General features: G+C 40.2%; 1 protein-coding gene across 1 annotated transcript in view; it reads right to left on the bottom strand.

The window, feature by feature from the left end:
* LOC103261674 (protein prune homolog 2) overlaps window positions 1-25,778 on the bottom strand; it is a 155,845-nt gene that overhangs the window by 107,346 nt on the left and 22,721 nt on the right. The window contains exons 4-5 of the mRNA XM_021712981.1: window positions 25,276-25,428; window positions 22,713-22,807 (exon numbers count right to left, since the gene is read on the bottom strand). Coding sequence (XP_021568656.1) covers window positions 22,713-22,807; window positions 25,276-25,408 — 228 coding nt within the window. The 5' untranslated portion in view covers window positions 25,409-25,428. The remainder of the gene's footprint in view (window positions 1-22,712; window positions 22,808-25,275; window positions 25,429-25,778) is intronic.

Here is a 25,778-nt window from a genome sequence, read left to right as displayed (position 1 = left end):
AACTTGTATTCCCTTTTCTATGCCTGATGGTTGATTCAAAGCCCCGGGTGTACATAAAAACCACATATAACTTTTTAAACAAATAGCCAAAAATCATTTGGTACTGAAGTACTCACTTCTGCCAAGGCACTGACTTTTCATATTGAGAAAATTTCTGAGCAAGTAAGACTCACACAGATATCGAGACTATGAGACTACAGGAAAAACTTGCCGAGTCTTACAAATCAAGGGAAGTGATTGACGATTTTAATCACTCATTTTGCAGATGTCACATGTGGAAGTTTAACCCAGACTTGAATACCTAAATTCAATTTGGTATAATTTGGGTTAAAAAAAAATGTTTTTCTATACCAACGACATGTGACCATTGTTGAAATTTTGCCAGATAAATTAAAATATAATAGTCTTTAACCCAAATTGCAAATCCTGCCGGCTCCCAAGGATTTTTAAAATAGCCACAAAGAAGGACTGTAGAAGGAACCATGCAACTGATTGGTTCAATGACCCGAATAAGAAACAACATCACTGAATGACAAGGGCTGTCAAAATAAAGCCTCACTCTGATAATTACCCAGGTGCACAGGAGAAGCAGGAAAAGAAGAGTAAAAGTGATGGAAAAGGAAGAGGAGGAAAGGAATCAGCATGAGGACGTTTGAGGAAAACCAGAAGACACACATAGCAGAAATGGGAGCCAGCAGAGGCTGTAACCCAGATTAGGTGACAGATTCATCCACGCAACCTGCACTCACAGGGAGCCTACTCAGTGCCAGACACCATGCCAAGGGCTGGGAATTCACAGGAAGACGGAGAAGGTAATATCTCCCTACTCAAAGAGGCTTACAGCCTCGAGGAGGGAGGCAATTAAGCAAGCCAGCAATACACACTCATTATAAGGCAATACACACTCTGATGGAGTAATACAGGTGGAATTAGAAGAGCAAAGAGGTAGAACTCCTAAGTCTTCCTAAAGTAGAGGGGGATTTGGAAAGAGACGCAAGTGCTGGGTCTCCAGAGGTTTAGGAGCTGGCAAGTAGGCAAGAGGACAAAAAGCAATTGACATGGAAGGTGTGTCCACGTGAAAGCACAGGTGGCGAGAGAACATTGTATTTTCTTTTTCTTTTCCTTTTTTTTTTTTGAGTTGGAGTCTCACTCTGTCACCCAGGTTGGAGTGCAATGGCATGCTCACTGCCACTACAGCCTTGACCTGCTGGGCTCATGTGATCCTTCCACCTCAACCTTCCAAGTAGCTGGAACTACAGGCACACACCATCATGTTTGGCTAATTTTTTGATTTATTGTAGAGATGAGGTCTCACCAAGTTGCCCAAGCTGGTCTCAAACCCACGGGCTCAGGCAATCCTCTCAGCTTGGCCTCCCAAAGTGCTGGGATTATAGGCGAGAGCCACTACACCCGGCCAACATTGTATTTTGAATCTTGCTTGCAAGTCATTTTGCATGGTAGGGCTGAAAAGGGGACTTTTATGGAGGAGGGTTGGAGATGCAGCTGAGGTCAATGGGGAGGATGGACTTCATCCCATGGGTGATAGAGAGGCATTGAAGGATTTTTAAGCAGGAGAGTAATATCCAACTCATAATTTAGAAAGTGAGGAAGATGGATCAGGCACAGTGGCTCATGCCTGTAATCCCAGCACTTTGGGAGGCTGAGGCAGGAGGATTGCTTGAGGCCAGGAGTTCAAGATCAGCTTGGGCAACGTAGCAAGACCTCGTCTCTACAAAAAAAAAATCAGCCTGACATGGTAGCATGCATTTGTAGTCACAGCTACTCCAGAGGCTGAGTTGGAAGGATCGCCTGAACCCAGAAGATTGAGGCTGCAGTGAGCTGTGATCGTGCAACTGCACTCTAGCCTGGATAACAGAGTGAAGAAAGAAAGGAAGAAAGAAAAGAAAGAAAAGAAAGAAGGAAGGAAGGAAGAAAGGAAGAGAGGGACTTATCTAGAAAGAAGGAGGCTGGAAAGGAAACTTCACAATACTCCAAAGGATGAAGAACAGGAACCTGAATGAAGGTGGAAGCCTCAAGGATGGAAGGAGCTGAGGACTTTATGAGTTGTTGGGCAGAGGAATTGATGGAAATTGATAGATGGTTGATAGAAGGTAAGGAGAGGTTAGAAGTAAGGAGCAGAGAAGGATACAACTCAAAATAGACAGTGTCAGAGTCCACAGTAGCAAGAAGTGACAGTGTAGAACAAAATGCTTCATGGAAAACAAAATGCCTCATGTAAAGAAATGTGCATGTCAAGAAGGCAGAAATCTGGGAGGATTCTATACAAGAGCTTGAACCATCAGGATGCTTCTTTTTGCATGTATCCCCATTCCTCCCCCTGATTAGTGTCTTAAGTGTCCAGTAAAAATTTTAGGCTATTCAGGCAACCTGTTTTAATATAAAATAGTTAGATATTTAGTATTTCTTAGTATAGATAGTTAGTATTTATGCATGTCTTCATTGTGATGGTTAATTTTTTAAGCATCAACTTGAGTGGGCCATGGGATGCCAGATATTTGACCAAATATTATTTCTGGGTGTGTCTGTGGTGGTGTTTCTGGATGAAATTAACATTCAAATTGGTAGACTAAGGAAGGCAGTTTGCCCTCTGCAATGTGGGTGGGCCCCATCCAATCAACTGAAGATCTGAGAACAAGAAAGCTAAGGAAGAGGGAATGCCTTCCTGCCTGACTGCTTTAGCTGGGATATTAGTGTCTCTCTGTCTCTCTCTCTCTCTCTCTCTTTTTATTTTAAAGATGTGAGGTACAAGTCAGGATTGGGTACATATGTGGTTTAGGTACAGGTGTAGTTTTGGGTCTCCCATTGGACCTCACCTCACCTGGATTAGGATCAGGGACCCTTATTGATGCTATGTCTCCCCCCACAGTACTACAAAAAAGGAGTTGACAGTAGCGGGACATTGGTCTTTTCTGGCCTAAGGACCCAAATCAAAACATCTGTTCTTGGATTTTGAGCCTGCTGGTTTTCAGATAGAAACGAATGTACATGCTATTGGTTCTGCATCTCAGAAGAACTCTGACTAATACACCCATTTATTAAGACTGTTTCCAAAATGAAGTCTCTCTCTCTCTCTCTCTCTCTCTCTCTCTCTCTCTCTCTCACACACACACACACACACACACACACACACACACACACACACACACGCATGTAACAGTGTTACTCTTGGGAGAGGAAGTGGGCACAAAACAAAAGTTTATTTTATATACTGACAATTGTATACTGTTAAAATTTTCTCATCTTATATATGTATTATTGTTATGTTAAAAACGATAATAGGTGCTACCTGGTTTTCAAACAATATATTTCATTAGGGTTTTTTAACCAGTGTGTCTTTCAAAGAGCGTGAACATCCGAGATACATAAAATCACAAGGGACCTAGTCATTGCTGGCTAAAACATAGCAATAGTTGTGCTATTACATATCTGAATCGGTAGAGAGGAGGAAGAGGCACATCCATTTGGAGTTTTAAATAAAAGTCCTCATATATTTATGCAAATACAATTAGGGTCTGAAGGGGACTAGGAATGGTTGTTGCCTAGCCTTTTCTTCCTAAGAGCAGATACTCTTTAGCTACCCTTTTTGTTATATCTCACTTTTTAAGTTTGCATCTTGCCTTCTTTCTGTCCTCACAGATTTCACTCATATGATCAACATGGAGGGTGAGAAGTCCTCTCAGAACGAGATTCCTCTCCTCCTCTCTCCAGTGATTAAACCAACATGAAAATGAATTTCATGAGCTTTGAGATAACAGTTGCATTTTTAAAATGTCTTATTTTTACTTGTGGAAAAAATACAGAATATAAAATTTACCATCTTCATGATTTTTAGGTGTTCAGTTCAGGGGTGTTAAGTGTGTTCACATGCTGAGCAACCATTTTTGTCTTGCAAAATGAAACCCAGTACCCACTAAACAACATCTCCCTGTAACTTTCTCCACCCAGTCCCAGACAACAACCATTTTAGTTTCTGTCTCTGTGAGTGTGACTTCTGTAGATACCTCATATAAATGGAATCACACAGTAATTATATTTTTTGTGACTGGCTTATTTCACTTAGCATAATGTCCTCAAGGTTCATTCACTAGTAGCATGTGTCAGAATTTCCTTTCTTTTTAGGGCTGAATACTCTTCTATTGTGTGTATACACAGTATTTTGTTTATCCTTTCATCTGTCAATGGGCACTTGAGTTGTTTCCACCTCTTGTCTATTGTGAAAGTGCTGCTATGAACATAGGGGAGCATGGAATATTTTTAAAGTCATTTTTGAAGTGCTTGCCATGAAAAGAAAAAAAAAAACCACTAAAAGATTAAGCATTGGAATATTTACAGAGACCTACACCAGGGCTCCACAAATAGCCACAGAAACCTCCAGTCTCTCTCGTTCTCTATACTGACTTTAGAGAGTCACACAACCAGGCCACAGATTTAGGAGGAAGATCTTGTAGTAGATGGTCTGGGTTGGCCCCAAATCTCTCTTTCCTTGGATTTGACTTTCACTGACTCTTTTGCATACTGGAAATAATAAGATCCCAAGGACCAAGATCAGAAAAGTTCTGGGCAAAAGGGAGCCAAGTTACTCGCCTGCCTCTGCTAACATTGGAACAGAATTCCAATCCAGGTGGCCATGGAAGGTTTTATATGTAAGACAATGGGATCCAAATTTAAGATAAGTAATTTTTTTCAGTTTTATGTGCTATAAGCAATCCATAGGTGTGTTGCCAAATTTTGGTCAATGAGTAAAATGTATTTTTGCCACAATTGAGCATACAACATCATTTAGAGAGCCTTAAGAGAATATTGAACAGGGAAGGATAGTAGAATGTGTGTATGGTGCAGGAGGAAGAGAAGTATAATTTGTTATAAGCTAAACATAAGAGGTGCCAGTTATATCATGCTGAGCCCTAAGAAAGAGCATGTGTTTATCAGCACCTTAAAGAACTTTGACCCATGAGTCTATTAAGCCAGGTTGGTCAGGGCAGTAAAAGTTCTGCTCCAACTAGAAAGCAAACAGAAGAATTGTGTGGTTGCTGTGGATACCTTTATAGATACCGTGAAACTCTGTTTTGTTTAGTAGCAATTGTATTAAAACCAATACTGACTTGTTAATATGGTTTATAATTTAATGATATTCAAATATGACACATACACATAATTTGTGTTAGAAAAAAATCCAATGACTACAAAAGAGACTACAACCCACTGCCCAAATGCCTGTTTTCTTGAAATGTCCCCCAATGGCAAATACTCATCTGAAGTATGCCATAGCAGTGACCCAGAGGCAGAGATCTAGAGATGGGAACCCCAGCCCTCTCTCTTTCTTGCTTTAAGAGATATAATTGATAATTTATTTGGAAATAGCAAGGAAAAATGTAATGAGGTTATTTTTAATTGTCATTATGGGCAATAATACAATAATAATCCATTGAAAAGATCTAAATTAATTTTCTAGCTCTTCTTTTTGGCTTTTCATGTCAGCCCAAAGTGCTGTTCTGAGTTTTGGCAATGGGTTGCTAACCTCTGTGAGGCTAAATAACTTCTGTATTTTGTAATTTTCTGTAGAAAAGAAAGACATGGCACCCTAGTCCTCTAGACACAGGATTCATCTCTGCAGTGAGTCTCGCTTTTCTGTTCACCTGGACTAATAGAGAAGCATGGGCAATTTACATCTATTTAAGATTATTCCTAAGTGGTGAATTGCGTGCATATGTTGTCAAAGACTGGAAACAAACACCAAATAGCATCTGAATAAATTACAAGATATATTTCACACTTAACATTTTTCAAAAAACACCTCCTGCTGTTAAAGCCCATGCCCCATAAACATTTTCAGTAAAGCAGTGATAAAAGCAAGAATAACAATCCCCAAATGATAAATTGGTCAAATTTAGAGAAGCCAAAATAAGCAGTAGTTTCCTTACCAGTCAAATGCAAAGGTTACCCACACATGCTCACCAACTGCCCTTCTCCTTGCTTTGGAGGTTATAAAATAGTAATTTCATTTGTGTCAGAAACAAACATGAGTAAAAGCTGTTAACCAAGGTCTAATAGTGACCTAACACAGATTTTAATTGAATAATACTTCTACACATGACAGGATTGCATTAAGACTGCTTGAAAATAAAATATTGGCTGCATGCAATTTAGAAAGTTTTTGCTGCACTTAAAAAGGATAGCTGCAAATAAAATTGATTAGCAGGAAAGAATATTAGAACCTATTGATATCATACTGTATGCTTGAATATGAAATAGACCTAGAAAGTTTAGCACGGATACAATTTAACATCACTTAATAGGTTATTAATAAAAAATTAATAGATAATTAATTGGCATCTCTAATTTCTTAAAATGACTTCTTTAATAAGAAGTATTTCTACTGGCATACATCAAAACTTTGCTTTCGAGATGAGTAAATATATTTTAGCTATGTTACCAAAATCATTTGGAATCATTTAATAATTTAATCTAAAGAGGAACATACTATTTTATGTCTCACCAGAGCATAATTTATTAATTTGTACCTACCATTGTAAAAAAATTCTAAAGGTAAACTCCTATAGTAACTGCCTTGTGACTACAATAATAAACAATATCAAATACTTTAATAGGATACAGAGCATTTCTTGCCACTTCCTATAAATGTAAATGTCATTAGAGTAACTCAAGAAGAAACTATAGCAGCAAAGCTCCTTGGTTAGTCAAAACCATCAGGACTTTGTACAGACAGTGCTCAGAATCTGACCCAGGGCATCAATAAAACACCCAAGACGTGGACTCCTTCAATGTCACATAAGTGTTATGTCATTAATCGAGCTTGGATTGCAGCAGTGTGTTTTTATAAGGTGACAAATTAACCATATGGCTACCTAGTAGACGAAAAAAACTGAAATATATTCAACTCTGTGGGGTAAATACACCCACGGGCATATCTAATATGCTGACATTTTTAAATACTAATTGAAGCTGATTGATTTACGTACTTTACGTTTTCAACTCTCCAAAATGATGTATTTAATGTTTTATTTTTAAACACAATTAAAAAATAATATATAAATATATACATACTGCAAATGCAATACAGATAACAAATTCATTTAAGCCCATTTATGCACATTAGTAACACACCATGTGGCAGAAAGACTAGGACTACAAGAAGACCCCTTGGCGATTTATTTTATATTAAATCCCTAATGGCCTCTCCTTATCTTTGCAAAAATATGCACGAAAGTCCAGACTATGCAGCCATTGAAATGAATGGTTATTTATTTGCTAAACGAGAACCCTATGTTTAATGTTCCTTAGACATAAGGTAGTCTGGAAAAGTCGCATTCCTACAGCTCCATACATCATTTATTTTACATACCCTAACTTCTCACAACAGGCAGCAGAAAAATGTCTCTGAACAGCATTGTAAGTTGCTGAGATTTTTGTTTCCAATTCCATTACTGGAAGATTAAATGCTAACATGTTTACTTGCTTCTTTAGCAACAAAAACAAATTTATGTACCATCTTGGTGCCTGACACATACATGAATACAAAATGGGAGAAAGTTTGCAAATATCTCAAACTGAAAGCAAACAATGGATGAGTATCAAAAGTTCAAGCTTACAAATTAACCTCAATTAAATACTAAGGAGAAAGCTTCCTGTACTTTAAACTTGTCTGCAAAAAAATGAAAATACTAATAATTTGAAAGTAAAAAAATAAAATGAGGAAAAAATCGCAAAGTTCTACCAGTATGTTCTTGCTCTTTCAAAAAAGAAAACTTTTTACATTTGCATCATGTGCTTAAAATATGCCACAAAACTTGGTCCTGTACCTATTCATTTTTAATATTCACGCTATTCATTTTTAATATTCACGCTGATACGAACCCAGCTGCCTATCAAGTGATTTCCTATCAGATCACTTGATTTTGGTTCACACAACCAAAATGTTGTAGGTTGAGGGATATTCTGAGTTGATAAGAACATAAAATCTGGAAGGCTGAGGCAGAAGGATCGCGAGAGCCCAGCAGGTCGAGGCGGAGGTGGCTGGGAGCAGCCACTGCACTCCACTCTGGGCAACAGGGTGAGACTCCAACTCAAAAAAAAGAACATAAAATCATACTGGGTGCTCCTGCTCTTGATTCTTTCTCAGATGCACCTAATTTCCAACAGCCTCAGAAAGCTCAAACCAAGAAGGTTTCTAGGAAGAAAGAATTCACAAGGAAGCAAATATTGGGCACAAAGGAATGCGGGGAATGGGCAAAGGAACAGGATCGCCTGTCTTTCTTAGAGGAAGTGGCCAGCCATTTTTCTCTGTGGAGTATGCACAGATAAGTAGAACAAGCAGGACTTGCAAGGCAACTGCAGGATCAGCTAGTGGGGCTAATTCTCACCCTGATATTCTATGTGAAAACTCAGACAAACCCCATGACTTTTCTGGAAACTCAGACAGTCCTACCTGTCCTAACACCCTGGCTGCAGCTGCATGAGGAAGCTCAGGTGAGACCAACAGAATCACTAGAAATGCTAAATTGTTGTTTTCTAAAAATATTTGTGGGTGGTTTATTGCACAGCAATAGCCAAACGAACAGGGGCTTTCTTGTCTCTCACACCAGACTACTGAATTGTGTCCACATCCAACTCATTCAATCAGGCAATTCCAGAAAGGTATAGACTAGGTAATCATCGATGATAAAAATTAAGTGATTCTTTTGTGACTTAACATAAAATAATAAAGAAAGAATAAGACTTCAGAGTCAGACGATCCTGGGTTGGTATGCTACTCTGTGGTTTGAGGTAGTTTATTTTCTCTTGCTGAGACTCAGTTTAACCACCTGCAAAATACATATAATTGCCTATGTCATCAGAAAGGTATCAGACTTTTAAAAGGTAACTAACCATAGTGCTGGGAACATAGGAGGTACTCAGTGAATGTGCCACCTTCTTCAGTATCTGTGTATATGTATGCAGCCAAAGCCAGGAGTTTCTAAGTGTAGTTCCTGGACTACCAGCACCGGCAGCACCAGAAGCCCCAGGGAACTTATTAGAAATATAGACCAGATGTGGTGGCTCATGCCTATAATCCCAGCACTTAGGAAGACCAAGGTTGTAGGATAACTTGAACCCAGAAGTTTAAGACCAGCCTGGGCAATCCCTGTCTCTAAAAAAAAAAAAAAGTCAAAAGATAAGCTGGGCATGGTGGTACGTGCTTGTAGTCCCAGCTACTTGGAAGGCTGAGGCAGAAGGATCACTTGAGCCCAGAATGGTTGAGTCTGTGGTGAGCTGTGATTGTGTGCTGCACTCCAGTCTAGGTGACAGAGTGAAACTCCACTCAAAAAAAAAAGAAGAAAAGAACATAAATTCCAGGGTCTCACACCAGATCTCTTAAGTCAGAAACTCTTAAGTGTGGACTCTGGCAACCTGTGTCTTATCAAGCCCTCCAGGTGACTCTGACGCAAGGTGGAGTTTGAAACCACTATTCTAGGCTAATAAAAACCAGAGTAAAAGCAAATCGCAATTTTTATAATTCTTCAGATTGCATTTGGAAAGTGCTTAAAGTTGTACTATTAATGTGTTACTGGAATCTGTATGAAGAGATTATAACCATTGTTTGCTGACTGTGAACATGTTCAGGATAGAAGGTTTCAAATAATTGCTTTAATTAATTTATTTGGCATTTATGAGGGGCTTACCCTGTGCCACACACCGTTCGTTATAAGCATTTTGCAAATATTAATTCATTTAATTCTCAGAACAATCCTATGAAATAGTTACTAGTATGATCCCTTTTCACAGATGAGACACACTAAGGATAAGTTACTGGCTAAGGAACAAGAGCTGATGTGAATCAGAGCCAAAACTCCAATCTAGGCAGTCTGGTTCCTGGGTTAACATCCTTACCCTTAATCACAGTCTTGTACAACCTCTCTTTACCATGATCTTTGCTTCCTATCCAGAAAGGGCAGCAATTTACATTTCATGGACTCCCTGGTGATTAGCGACTACCTTGCATTTGGCACTGTGATATGATAAAGAGGTACGTATACAAACTCAGAATAATGCCATGAATTAGGAAATAGAGTACTTCTATTTTTGTATGAAAAATGTAGTGAAAAATGATTAATGCTATTTCTTGAGTGTCCATTTCCTGTTTAATCTTTAGAAACACCCAAAATAGACACAGGGAGAGAGGAGAGATCAATCTGATGTTCATGGCATTTTTGCAGACTGGGAGAATTCTGAGTTGGGCCCTGGGAAGGGCAATATGAATTCTTGTTCTACACCTAGAGATAGATTCCCTTCACAATTAGAGGAAATTTACCAACAGCTCTCCTCCCGTTGTAAGCTGGACAGAGGAGCAAAATTATTAAAACAGCTGGGACAGCCGGGTTCAGTGGCTCAGCCTGTTATCCCGCACTTTGGGAGGCTGAGGTGAGTGGATTGCCTGACCTTACAAGTTCGAGACCCGCCTGGGCAACTTGGCAAGACCTCATCTCTACAATAAATCAAAAAAATTAGCCAGGTGTGGTAGCGCGCGGCTGTAATTCCGGCTACTCAGAAGGCTGAGGCAGAAGGATTGCTGGAGCCCAGCAGGTCGAGGCTGCGGTGGCCGGGAGCGGCCACTGCACTCCAGTCTGGGTGACAGAGTGAGACTCCAACTCGAAAAAAACTGGGACATACTTATGTCTGGCTGTCACTTGCGCCATTAAAAGGACCTTTACAGTTTTTTGTTTTAAGTTTCCATCATGATGAAAAATGTGTGCTGCTTATACTGCCCCTGTCACCAAACAAAAATAATTGTTGGTTTGGCTTCAACATTTCAAAAGTCATGACGCAATGACCACAAAGATGGAAACAATAGACACTGGGGATGCTAAAAAGTGGGGAGGTGGGAAGGAGGATTAGGGTTCTGAAACCACCATCTGGGAGATGGACTGCCTGAGACCCAATCCCCACCACTACACGATATGTCCAGGTCACAAACATGCACTTGTATCCACTGAATCTAAAATTCAAAACAAGTCATGAGGCTCATTTTATGCAACTTCATATTTCACGCTGTATTATATTAGGAAATTGTGTGGGGATATCTGGGCAAAAAGTGCCTTTGGATACGCATATATAACCTTCCCATCTCTTTTCCAATAATACAGTTATGCCTCTTAGGATTTTCTCGATGGTTCCAGGGATTTTTAATTTTTTTTTTTTGTAGAGCTGGGTCTTGTTATGTTGCCCAGGCTGGTCTTGAACTCTTGGTCTCAATAATCCTCCCACATCAGCCTCCCAAAGTGCTGGCAATACAGGTGTAAGCCACTACACCTGGCCAGTTCCAGGGATTTTTACCTTTGATCTACATTTGAAGCTCTTAGTCTGTTTTCCAGCACCTCTGATACCCAAACATTATTCTTGCTGGCCTCTCCCCACCCCGCCTTCTCCATCTTCTGTGCACTCTGAAATAATCTCTGTCTTCCAGATCTCCATCCTGTAACGTTGGCTTACTCTGGATCAAGAGGCAAAAATTTCACCCCAGTCCCTGATAAACCAAGCAAGAGGAACCAACCAAACGCTTTGCTGATGAACTGGATTCCATGGTCCCCTTCTCCCATCTCTCTTGCCACCCTCAAACAGTCCTGAACATATGCCTGCCACAGGGCTGTCCTATACTGCCCATTATGCTCCCACGTGTGCTCTTACGAGTTTTGGGGCAGCACGAGTCAACCCACCAAGCTGCCCAGAGTTGAATCCAGAATGGACCCAAATATTGGGACTGAGGCCATTTCACTGGCACTTTTAACTCAGTGCCAGCGACTACACACTCTCACTACTTTCCTTAGCAGGTGTTCTTTCCTGTCCCTTTGCCACCCACCTTCTACCACTGGCTCCTCAACAAGCCTCATTTACATAGCCAACTTCTGCGTGTCCATCACGTTTCAGTTTCGATGTCATCTTCTCCCAGAAGCATTTTCTGATCGATCTCCCCTTCTCAAATCAGGCCCCATGCTTCTTTGGAATCCTATATTGGTCCAGTAGATCCAATTATAATCACTAATCATTTGTAAGCTTAGGGAGGACAGAAACCACTGCATCGTGGTGTCTAGTCTCTATTTCGGGGACATAGTAGCTACTCAATAAATGTTTGATGACAAACATCGATGCTAACGGGTGATTAAGTGGATAGATGAAGTGAGTGCATGCATTCAAGCCCTCCTTGTCAACCCTGGGTCCCAGGGAAACATCAGCAGCTCTGGTGGGATGTATGTAGGCTGAGTTGTTGGTGTTAGTGGCTCTAGTGTAGGGTGAGAGCTTCATTGTTTGGGTTCCATGGGCAGGAAGGTTCAGAATGACTGTCTTACTTTTGGGGATTAAAAAAAAAGAGTTCCAAAAGGCCAGAACAACAGAGAGTAAACCACAGGTGTGAGGCATGAGCATTTGCAGAGAAAGTGAAACTGGATTTCATAATGGTATCATGAAAAGAAAGATAATCTAAAATGTTAGAAGGCAAAACATGGGCACGAATCCTTACTGTCATGAGCCATCTTTTCTGGAAAAATCTTTTAAAGTTCCCTTATAAAATGGGAATAGCAATAGACCTGTTTCAAAGGGTGGTCATAGAGGTTCAATGAGAAAATAAAAACAAAATATGGGGCAACCCTCTTTCGGGTCCCCTCCTGCCTGGGAGCTTTTCTGTATTCTTAATAAACTCCTGCTTTCTCACCAAAAATAAAAACAAAAATAAACAAATACATACATACATAAAATATAAGGGGCAGACACTCAATAAAGGTATGATAAACACTTAATGAATGTCAGCTACTATCACATTCATTTTCCAAAATTTTCGTCATTCGAGGTATTGACTGGCATCATTCTATGAATACAATAAGCATTAAATTATTCTTTTGAAATAACCAAACCCTCATTCTAGTATCTTACCTATTTTCCTGTTTCCACCAGTAGGCGACGCCACTGGCCCATAACAACCCACTCTTCTTCCACAAACTCGGCCTCACCATCCTTAGCAACCGCTGTTGATTCAGGAACAACAAAAAAGATGTCTAGCCTAGAAAGTAACTATCCTAAATTATTCCTTCGTTTGACTCTTCTTATTTCTCTGAGTTGCCACTGGCTATTTGGTATACGTTTGTTCTCATTTTTGTGTGCACTAAAAAAAGAGTCTCTTACTTAGGGAATCGATTCAGCATTTGCCATGGATGAGAAAGGGGTACTGAAACCCAAATGGAGTCTGCTGTTTCTCTTTTATAGAGCTTTCTCTGTCACAAGAAAAAGGGACCAATTTTCTTCTTGTTTCACAGCCTACTTTTTTGTGACAAGTTGATACAGTGTGGTAATTAACCATTAAAATATTGCATATGATTCACAGGAGTGTTACAGACAAACTAAGGTCAGGTCCCCAAATCAGCAAAATAACTCGGAAGGCAGGAGAGAGAAAAAATAAACAAGAGAAGAAGTAAGCAACAGCTGCTATTAAAAGTAACACCAGGCAGCTAAAACTGGTCTAAGAACATCCCTAGAATGTAATTAGCCAAATCCTTCCAGAAATTAAACCATCAAAATGACATTATAGTACACTTAAAAAATGTATTTACAGAGTGAAAGAGCAGTCATCCTAGCATATCACTATGTCCTGAGGGTTTCCCTTCTCATAAAGAAAAATGTAGACACAATTAGATCTTGTACCATGAAGAAAGTTCAAATAGTCACTGACATATTTTGTGAAAAGAGACTTCTTAATTCCCTCAGCGGTGCTGAAGTTGAGAATCGAATTGAATCAATGAGCTGTTTTCTGCTTTCTTTGTCATCTTACAGGACAATTAAAATGACCAGAACCGAAGTCTATTTATGACTTTTCAAATACCAACAGGTAATAAGGGTGATGGGCAAAGACTTGACCAGTGTCACAGAGTTGACTTCCCAGAAAAGTAGACATGCATGTTCCATTTCCTGTACAGGTAAAGGGTCAACTTACCTCATGCTACTCCAGGATTTCAATAAAACAGGACTGCCTGGTTATTACTTTTGAAGGTCTAGAAATGTATAATTTTTATTGATGTAAGATGCAATGATACATACATTGACTTTAAGATGCCTGCAGTAATAATCCCCTTTCCCCAAAGGTGACTGTGAACTTAAAAGAGAAGTTTCAAACAAGGAAGCAGGGATACCCGAAAGACCCACCTAACAGGAGGGCCTCAGGCATTTGGAGGACACATGGAAAGACTTTTTATTGACTTTTTAATTACAAATGGACATTTTGAAGTTACTGGAAGGAAGTACAGTAATACCCAGGCAGGAGAGGTGACCGTGAAGAACAGAGCGAAACAGCTCTGCAAAACCTCTAAGGAAAGGAAAGAGAGGAAGTGACCATAGTGACACAGAAAATCCACAATGTGGTCCAAAGGGTATTATCAGAGCTCACGACCCGTGGGGGTAAAGGCACAGGAGGACAGTGATGCCAATCCTGGATGCCTCAGTGGGGGAAAACAAGTTCTGTGCTTCTAGTTGAACAGAAGACGGCAGAAAGCAGGAAAGACACGGCTTCCAAGGCACCTGCCTGAGTCCCCAGCGTGTGTGGTGACTAATGAGGGGAGGAAACAGTAGCTGTGATGTTTTGTGTCCAAACAGGAAAGACCCTGAAGAGTAATGACTCGGTTCTATTTGGTACTTTAAACATGACCTGGGATATCATTTGGATGTTGTCACCTCTACATCTCATGTGGAATGTTATCCCCAGTGTTGGAGGTGGGGCCTAGTGGTAGGTTTTGGAGCCATGAGAGCAGATTCCTCATGAATGACTTGGTGCCCTCCCCATCATAATAAGTTCACAGGAGAGCTGATTGTTAAAAAGAGTCTGAGACTTCTCCTGTCTCCCTTGCTCCCATTTTCGCCATAGGACACGCCTGTTCCCCCTTCCGCCGCAAGTAAAAGTTTCTGGATGGGCAAAAGACATGAACAGACACTTCACAAAGGAAGACATCTGAGCAGCCAACAGGCACATGAAGAAATGTTCAACCTCACTAATCATCAGGGAGATGCAAATCAAAACCACACTGAGATACCACCTAACTCCAGTAAGAATGGCAATTATCAATAACTCAAAAAATAACAGTTGCTGGAGAGGGTGTGGTGAAAAGGGAACACTCCTACACTGTTGGTGGGAGTGCAAACTAGTGCAACCTCTGTGGAAAACAGTGTGACAATTCCTAAAAGCTCTAAATATCAACCTCCCATATGACCCCGCAATCCCCCTACTGGGAATATACCTGAAAGAACGCAAATCATTCTATAAAAAAGATACCTGCACACGTATGTTTATCGCAGCATTGTTCACAATAGCAAGAACCTGGAAGCAACCATGCTGCCCATCAAAAGAGGACTGGATTAAAAAAATGTGGTACATATACACGATGGAATACTACTCAGCCATAAAAAAGAACAAAATTATGAATTTCACAGCAACCTGGATGGAACTAGAGTCTATAATACTGAGTGACCTCTCACAGAAACAAAGATCCGAGTATCACATGTTCTCACTCATATAATGGACCTTGAACATCCAATATAATACTATAAGAAAATGACTCTCAGTACTGGGAAACTATGGGGGGGGAGGTAGATGGGATTAACAGTAGCAAATATCTGTCTGGGGACGGGGAAACACCTCTTATCAACAGGGTGCCTGAATGAAATGTAATTGTATACCTAACCCTTAACTGTACCCCACAACATCATAATAAAAAATATTGATTAAAAAAAAAAGATACCAGCGCCATGCAGAATCATAAGCCAAATAAAGCTCTTTTCTTTACAAATTACCCGTCCTCGGGCATTCCTTTCTAGCAACACAAAACATGAATACAATCTGTTATCTCTAGCTGCAGGGTGGCCCTGCCTACTCTTAATCTGAACTAAAATGATTAGCTATCTGAAATATGATACCATTGCCCACTGTACATGAAACCATCTATGGAAGTTATTAATTATAAATTAAGGTTCTACTTTTACCTGTATGGTAAACACACACACACACACACACACACACACACACACACACACACACACACACACACACACACACACACACACACTGAGGCAGGGAGCCCTTCCCCCAAGCCCTTCCCAGGTAGGGAAGGGGTCCTCTTAGTACAGTAAGAGAAAAGCCTTCCCAGAATAGTGGAAGGTTTCTCCTAGCACCATAAGATAAGAATTTTCTTAGAAAGATTTATGTTAGAGAGAAATGCAGCCCTCAATCTGTAGAGCTCATGTATGACCTCGCTGCAAACTTGAGCTGAGAAATAACCAATTAGAATGTATGTTACTAGTATGTAAACCTTATTGGGGGGACAAAGAAGCTAAAAATGTATAAAAGGCAATGCCCCCCTGCACTCGGGGTTCAGTCTCTGGATATGAATCCGCTGAGCTGATGTTGGCACAAATAAATGCTGCTTCCTGGCCTTGGTGCCTGTCTCTCTGTAAATTCCCACCACAATACAATTTCTTTGGTTTACATTTTTTAAAGGTATAAGCACTTCAGCTACGATATCTCATAAAGAGATCTTCTATGTGTAAGTGATTGTCACTCCCCTAAAATTCTAGTGACCTTATGCTTATGTCCAACAACTCATGAATTGTATGCTAACAGCTCCAAATATGACACTTGATGCAGCCTTGGCTACCAGCAGCAATTTTCTCTTTTTTGTAAGACAGTCTCCAAAGATGGCCACCTTCATTTCCTCCTTAGATGCATGTGCTCCTCCTCACATCAAGAATCAGTGTCGACCGGGCTTGGTGGCTCAGCCTGTAATCCCAGTACTTTTGGAGGCCGAGGCGAGTGGATTGCCTGAGCCCGTGGGTTTGAGACCAGGCTGGGCAAATTGGTGCGACCTTGTCTCTACAATAAATCAAAAATTAGCTGGGCACGGTAGCACGCACCTATAATTCCGGTTATTTGGAAGACTGAGGAGGAAGGATCGCCGGTGCCCAGTAGATGGATGCTGGGGTGGCCATGAGTGTGCCACTGCACTCCAGTCTGGGCAATGGAGTGAGACTTCAACTCAAAAAAAAAAGAAAGAATCAGAGTCTAGACTGGGCATAGTGACTCACGACTGTAATCCCAGCACTTTGGGAGGCTGAGGTGAGAGGATTACCTGAGCCCAGGGGTTTGAGACCAGTAACATAGCAAGACCTTGTCGCTACAAAAAAAAATAATAATATTTTTTTAATTGGTTAGGTGTAGTAGCACATGCCTGTGGTCCCAGCTGAGGTGGGAGGCTGTGGTGGGAGAATGCTTGAGCCTAGGAGGTCAAGGCTGAAGTGAGTTGTGATTGCGCCACTATACTCCAGCCTTGGCAAAGGAGCAAGACCCTGACAACAACAACAAAAAATTACTTTAAAAAAACTAAAACCAAATAAGATATGTGTTGCATAAGTAAAAAATAATCTATGTCTGTGTTGAGATATGGGGTTTATCTGTTCCAGCTGCTGAAGCTACCTTAATCAATACAGGGATAATCACAGTACCTCCACTTCCTGCAGGGAGGATTTAGGAGATAAAACTGGCAGGTTCTGACTCTACTGTCTGATACACAGTGAGTTCTTATTATCAAATGTCAACTCTTGTTACAGTAGCAAGGAAGAGTTTACTGACCTGGGCCCCAAAGGGAATGGAAGCACCTAGGATTAAGAACCTGGAAGATAGTTTGCACATACTCTCATTGGTTGGGCAGAACGGCTTTGAAGAGTCACCTTTTTCAAAAATACTTCAGTGCAAGTGGTCAGCATTTCGAAGAATATGCTAACCAAAAATAACATATGCTCCCCCAAATAAGACTATGCATTCTGTCACAGAATAAGGTAGGTAAATATTCTACAGGTTCTGGAGGTATTTTCATCTTGGTCTCCAAAAAGCTCCAAACTCAGACAGTGAGATGTCATATTTGATGCCTAAAATTGGTAAGCCAGGTTTCAGACTAGTTTGCTGAATCTTAAATCCCCAGTTTCAGTGGGTCAGTTAGGCTTCCATTAGGCCTGAGTGAACTTTCCCTTTTGCCAGGGAGGAGTTTAACAGTGATCTTGGGAGCTCATGCTGGTCTATGGCCTGGATGTTAATGGGAAGGGTTGCTATTTTTCCCTCTGTAGTGTTTCAAGGTGCAGTGTGGCTGGTCATCTCTGCGGTAGGGCTGCATGAGTCAGAGGTCTCTGAGTCACTTTGCCAGAATCATCCCATGTTCTCTATTCCAGGTTTTAAATAGCAGAGTGGTTGGTCATTAGGAAGTCCCAGGCTGAGGGAACAACAGAAGAACAGTCCAGAACCCCAGACAGAAACAGCCTTGAACAATTCCCTTGGACTCCAGCTCTGAGCAAAAGAGACAGACATTCAATAGTTGAAAGTCCTCACTGTTCCTCATTCAAAGGAAATCGATTTGAAATAACATGGGAGCAACAGATGAAATATACTTAGCAGGCAACAGGCTCATACAGACAGTCTTATTCTAAGCTTTATTATTTTAAGTTGTCTGGAAAATGATTACACTTATGGCAGCATATGTTATGGGTTGAATTTTGTCCCACAAAATTTTTATGTTGACGTCTTAACCCCTGCAACTCAGAAGGTGACCTTATGTGGAAATAGGGTTGTTGTAGATGTAATAAGATAAGGTGATTAGGTGGGCCCTAATCTATTATAACTGGTGTCTATATAAAAAGGGGAAGTTTGGACACAAAGCCATGCACAAAAGAAAGATGACATAAAAATGAAGGCAGAGATCAATGTGCTGTGTCTATGAGCCAAGGGACATTGAAGGTTATCAGCAAGCCATCAGAAGCTATGGGAGGGAAACAAATTCTCTCTCGTAGCTCTCTGAAGGAACTTATCCTGCTGACACCTTGATCTTGGAATTCTAGCCTCCAGAACCAAGATACAATAAATCTCTATTGTTTAAGTCACCTAGTTTATGGTACATTGTTATGCCAGCCTTAGCCCTATGATAAGGTATATATGCAAGAATAGATCACAGTGCTATTGATCATAAGAGAAAGTGATCTAGTCAGTGCCTGGTTATTGTCCTCCCTAAGTGAAGATACTAATGACTTATAGCCTTTCAGGAGATGCTTTAAAAAGCGTTAAGAACAGTTGGTGTCAGCAAGGGAACCATTAGTGTGGTGCTGCTGTGAGCAACGTTGCTTCAGTGGCACCTCATTAGAATGAAAAGATCTGTTCCTTCCCCTGAACATTTTAATGTACTGCTTTACTAGGGAGTAAACCAGGCCCAAGAAGTATAGTCACTACCAGTTCTGCTGGCAAAGGAATGAAGGTAAAGTTTGTTCCAAGTGAAACATGTGCTTTGATACCCATAAATTGTCTTCCGATAGTCAAATCAGCAAGCAACGAAAAGAGTACAGAGGACCAGACACAACAATAACCAATGGATTCCAATACGTGATGTGCACTCCCTACAAGATGCAAGCCACATTCAGACTTGGACGGGCCCAGAGTCCATGTGAAATGGGACTGCAGTATATTTTCCAGTAGTTCTCTCTGTAGGAAGGGCTGCCCCTCTAGTCATGCTCTGATCAGGACATTTGTACCCACTGCTCCTCAAAGTTACATCTATTTTGACCTCAAATATTGAACAAAACATTGAAACTCTGTGTTACTATAATTAATTGCTTTTTGTGATAGTTCACTCAGCATTATATCTTGATTAGGTTACAACTATCATTTGTGAGATATACCATAATAAAAATGAGAGACAAGGGGTTTAAAAGCTTTCTCCTTATCACATTGAGGGCCAAAGTTGACTTATCTATTCAAGGCAGTGGTTTCTACCTCCCAAACCTAGGGGTTCCCTCCAAAGGGCATGCTATGTATGTTGCCAGGAGAAAAATCCTTCTGATTTTCTGAATATTTCCACCCAAGAAAATTAGCTGGGTCATCAGGCAAGAAAAGACCATGACTTACACAACTGTGGAATTACAGCATTGCAAAGGACCATCAAATATGTAAAGAATCCTCTTTCCCACACCCCTGACATGCTTAGAACCTCCAGTTGATTTCTTCCAGGGACAACAGCTGACTACTTTGCAAAACCACCCACTCCTTTTTTGAACAGCAGGATATGTAGTAGTATCTATGAATATGTGGGCCATTTTTTATCCATCTGATGTTAGCCTTCAGCCATAGTTTTCTGGAAGAAACTGGTTGGGAGGGGGAAAAGTAGGTTGCCTTGGATGGCTACCTAAGTGATTTTGCTTTCCTAGTCACTTTTCTTAACTTATTTAAATGAAAAGAAAATAAAAACCAGATATCAAAGGGACGCACTGCAAAACCAACTAAGTATTCGCTGAGTATTTATACTCACTAAGCACCTACTATGTGCTCATCACTGTGCCAGAAAATTGAAGGGATAAAGAAGCCAAAGATACCATCATTACCCTCAACTTATTTAAAATATGGTCTAACCACGATTAATATATGAAATGAGTTCAAAATTAATGGAAGATATAATGTATATTTAAGTCCTAAGTTGGTCATCTAGACTACAATTTGCAAGAGTTCAGAGGATGGTAATGGAGAATTTATGAAAGTCATCATGAAGTACCTAGGTCCACCATGCTTTGGAAGACAAAGCAAAATTTAGAAAATCATAGGAAGTAAGAAAGTTTCTATGAGAATATACCTAGATTTAAAGGGCAATCATACAACTATTCCAAAACACACAAAATAAGAGATTATGAAACTTCTATCATTTCTTTAAAGTGAGGTGAATGAGAACGAGAAAGGAATGCTGAAATATAATCTGAGTAGAGACTGAGAAAATATCACTGTATCACAGGAAAATCTGCAGAGAAAATCAAACTCTGCCCTTAAATTGGGGATTTTTCCAGCGGACAAATTGGATGAATTGTGTACATTTTTCTCTTTCAAGGAAGATGTAGGATATCACTAGGGAGTTCTTTCTCCATTTCTCAGTCATCTTTAATATCCGTTTTGCAAAAGTGAAAAGATCTCATTCAGTGATGAGAGATCAAACTGTGCACCCTTTCTTACAAATACAAATGTCCCTGTTCTTTACTCCTGGATCATGCAGCACTTCCAGAGATGTACTTAACCATCTGATTAATTACTGGGCCTCTGTGTAAATTACTGTCAAGATTAAGATGATCATCTCACACTTATTCTGCTCGATAAACATTTACAGTTTAACATATCTGACATAGCCATTTATATACCCCTGTATATAAATGAAGGTACATTAAAGCTAAGGTTAAGTCTATAATATTAAAAGTCTTAAAACAATTTGCTAACTACAGACAGCTCCCTAAGCAATTATAAGATGTTCTATGTTAATTTAGAAAGGAATTCCAAACAAGGCATTTAAAACCTAATAAGATGCCATTAAATGAAGAGAGACGGGGAGGGAGGAAAGAAAGAAAACCCTAAGGCTTGAACTAGTAGAAATGATTCTCGGAGCTACTGACCCTTGCAAGATCCATGTTATCCTTGGGTTTCTAGGCACAAGGCAGATTTCTAATTGAAGGTGATTATCTAGTTACTATACCCCCAACGGAATATATTTCTTGGATTGATTCACATCAACCACTGATGATCATGAGCACTTATCAATGTGAAAGTCCACAGAAACAAGTGAATCAATCTGACAAGTACATACAATGAGAACATGCTGTGTAAACTAAGAAGCGCTACGTAATGTGACAGTCCTCATCCTAGTGCTCATCCGGACCTATAACCTGAATTATGATGTTCATCAACTGGGAAAATTTTTATGAAAAGATCACAGATAAAAGTAGCTGGCTTGCTTTTGGGTTTTCTGGGGTGTAGACAGCAATAGGAATACCTGCTATTCCATAGAAATAGACACATGGATATAGTTTCCATCAGCATGAGAAAAAAATAATAGCAACATTCAATTCTAAAAACCAAAAGACAAATTCCTACACAGCAAATTTTACTTCTATAAAATTTACTTGAGTGTTAGGTGCCTCAACGGAAGGTAACTAACTCGATCAAGGCAATATAACACTAAAGAAATACACAGACTCTGAGATGTGCCTCTGTAAAATACGGTTCCCATTAGTTAGGTCAATTAAGATGAACATACAAGTCATTAAAAATCCCCAAAGAAGATAAAAGATAATCTACCAGGGAAACACACAAAGACAAAAGTAGCATTCGCTGAATCATTCATTCAACAGAATAGAGGGAGTTTCCTTATTAATACTTGAATTGTCACCACTAATTACCCAAATGACATGCATCCAAATAGTTTACAAAGGCCAGAGGACAACTTATTTTTTTTTTAGTAAAGTCCTATGAACGATGCTGAGTGGCACACAGAATATATGGAAGTAAATCTAATCACCTGTGGTATAGTTTCTGTTAAACAGGTTAAATATATGCACACATCTGAGTGTGTTTTAGGTTTTGTTTTACTAAGATGAACAAAATATCATTTATCTTGAGAATCCAGGTATGACATTTTTCATTGACTTAGCACAGTGTTTTCACTCAAAATAATAAACCATTCGAAATCAAATATATCAGAAAGAAGTATTCACAGCAAAAGACAGATACTGACTTATGCCATAAACAGCTCTGTATTCCAGTTGCTCTGGCTGCAATTGTGTGAAATCTATTACTGCTGAAAAATCATACCCACCCTTACCTCAAGGTTCATGTTCACAGTACTAATGGCCACTTTTATTTCTCCATCTGACAATTCCTTTAGATCTTTCAACATTGTCTGTTCAATACTTAAACCTGTGGATGAGAGGGAAAAAAATACTATGTAATACTTAAAGAGCTTTGTTTTGCAACATCAAGGAATTTTTTTAAAAATACACCCTTTTAGATTCAATATTTTTACTTCTAATATCACTTTTTTCCATAATAACACACACACACACACACGTTAAGGCAATAATCACATTAGTGACAATATCTGCATCTGATAGGATCCCAGCAGGAAAGAGAATTTATCTTCATGCTACAAAAGAAGACTTTTTAAATGGCAAGATACTTACAGATGTGGGCAGGATGGATACTGTGAATGAAAGATGGTGAGGCATCGAGAGAATAGCAAAGGGACAAAGAAAAGAAAGAGAGATCCGGAAATGGAGAAGATTGACTGCCAGAAAGTTATCACCAAAGCAGGAAAAGCAGGGAAGATCTACTTACAGCCTCGTTCTTCGCTTCACCCTCACCTGTTACTAACTCTTCCCATTAGCCAAACCCATTGGACTCCCTTGCCCGCCAATGTCAAGGGAGCCCAGAGTGTTAAATACTCAGGAGTTGGCATCTGGAGGCCCAGAATAGACAAGGGCAGGGAAGGAATGGTGGAGGTGGGCAACTAAAGAAAAACTAGCATACTCATGCAAACTAGTTAAATAATACCAAACAAAGCCAAAATTTTCTTTCCGGATGCATTTAGGTGAGCCGCCATGTTTTCTAGTATAATTTTATTCAAAATGCAGTTTATAGATGTGATTCATAAAACGGTCATAATTAAGTTGCTCATGCTTGTAACAGGCTATGGCAATAGGAGTTATAGAATTCTCTAATTGGCAGGAGTAATAATCCTGAATGGCTAAATTATCCATAACTGCATAGTTGCAGTCAGCTGAAATCTATCACAGCAAAACGGGAAAGGGGCTGGTTTGACATTTAATTCTTACACTACATTATTAGGTCTGATTAGACCTGTCCTCTGGGGAAGAAGACCCATAATAAAGCCTAGTAAAGCACAAGTATCCTTCCCAGATGTATGCTGAGACGTCAGAGATGACTGCTTGCCCTCACCCCTGAGAACACTCTGTCAATCCCAGCAGCATGGGGAAACAGGTATTCAATATTTTTCTTTGACTCAAAATTCGAAGAGCCACAACCCTTCTGCAGCATAAAATGATTTACCAAATGTATCGTGACATTAAAAGTTTGGTGCAGTTTTGAAAATGAATGACAAAAAGCATGTCCTTGTGCAGCTGTACACATATGTACATCCACACTTGTGCACAGGTAACAAAAGGTGCAGTGGATACTGTGGGTGTCCCACCCCATTTCTTAAGACTTTCCCATCCCAGTGTGCCCAGAACAATGCTCAATCACCAGCACCTGCATCACTTTTCCTCGTGGCTTTTTCTGGTCACCAGAGCCTATTCTGAAGACTGAGTAGCCCTCACCATTCCAGTGGTTTTCTGGTAAATGTTTAACAAGCAGCACAAAACCCGACATGTAGTGTTTGTCAATATCTGTGGTGTAAGTATTCCCACCATGGTTGATCTCACGCCACCAAGCAAACATCAACCAACTTGCAGAATTTCTGAAAATTTAACCATCTGCTTTCGGAACCCAAGTGAGCATGCTCCTTGGGTTTTGCTTATCCTTCAGGTGGGATAACTCTGGTTGCAGTTTTGCACAGCTTCTCATGGGTCCCCGGAGCTAACTTGCTTGATAAAGCACTCTATTCCCCTATCAGGGCTGCCTGGGACCACCTGCCACAGGCTTTTTGCTCAGACTCTGCTCTCAGGGGATCCAAACTAAGAGAGAAAGATATGCAGTTCAGTGTTTACACCATAGAGATAGACAGTCTGGATTTAAATCCTAGCCTGGCCGCTTGATGGCTATATGATGTTGGGAAACCAAAGAAGCCTTTCTATGCCTCAGTGTTCTCAACTGGAGATGACAGATAACAAAGCACCTGACTCAGGGTTGTCATGAGGACTCAGTGAGGTCATCCTTGCAAAGTTACCCCATTGAACCTTATATATATTAGGCATTCAATGAATGATAGCTACTTTTTCTTATAACACAATTGATTCAGGAAATTCACTGTCCTGATGAAACCTAGACTTTGAAAACCTTTTTATCAGCTTAACCATCTTCTTTCTTATTTTTTTTCCTAAAAATTAATTGATTTATCATACCCCACTGTGCCTCACATTGCTCCTGCCAAATTCTCAAAATAGAGTCCTATCAGCACAGGGACTACATGTAATGGTGTGTCTGGGGTATGCATCAGACACATGGACTAACTGCATATCCACCCATGAAGGCCTCCGAGGAGAGGCTACGGGCTGCCTATTTGAGGAGAGCCAACACTATGTGTCTGAAAACCTTCCCCAAGCACGAGTGATAGGGAAAAAGCACACTCCAATGTCCCTTCTCAGCCCAATGCTCTATACCACAAACCACCCTTACCGGTTGAAAGAGCAGGAGACAGAGTCACTCACCCTGGGCACTGAACTGGGTCTCCTGCAGAACACTGATGATGTCCTCTCTTGGAGGCAAGTTAGGAAATTTTTCCTCCAGGATAGAAAGAATTTCTTCCTGCTTCTCTGAGATCTTCTCTGATTCCATGGTCATCCACTGGAAAAGGATACTCCCTGAAAGATACAAATAAAAATGGTCTTAAACTTGCCAGCCAAGCAAGGACAGGGGCCAGGAAAATCAATATTTTCTGGCCTCTTCATCTAAGTTTTTCCTTCCTGTTTCTCATCTGGACCAGAAGACTCCTCAGTGTAACATCCAAGTGGCAATTTTTAGAAAACGCTTCATATACCATCTCCCAACCTCACTATTCTTCAGGTGTTATGCTCTGAAGCTTAACTGACCCTAGCACACTGTATGAAACAGAGATTAGGGATAAAGGAACAAAGGGTATAGCTTTCTCCCAGCCCACACAGAAACACAAAAATGACATATACATTGGTTTTAAGTGATTTCAAAATGAAAA

This window comes from Carlito syrichta, unplaced genomic scaffold (assembly GCF_000164805.1).
Source record: "Carlito syrichta isolate Samal-C Ts95f unplaced genomic scaffold, Tarsius_syrichta-2.0.1 Scaffold303981, whole genome shotgun sequence".
NCBI classification, from domain to species: Eukaryota; Metazoa; Chordata; class Mammalia; order Primates; family Tarsiidae; genus Carlito; species Carlito syrichta.
The sequence above is the reverse complement of the archived record's forward strand: the minus strand, read 5'-3'. Positions and strand labels throughout refer to the sequence as shown.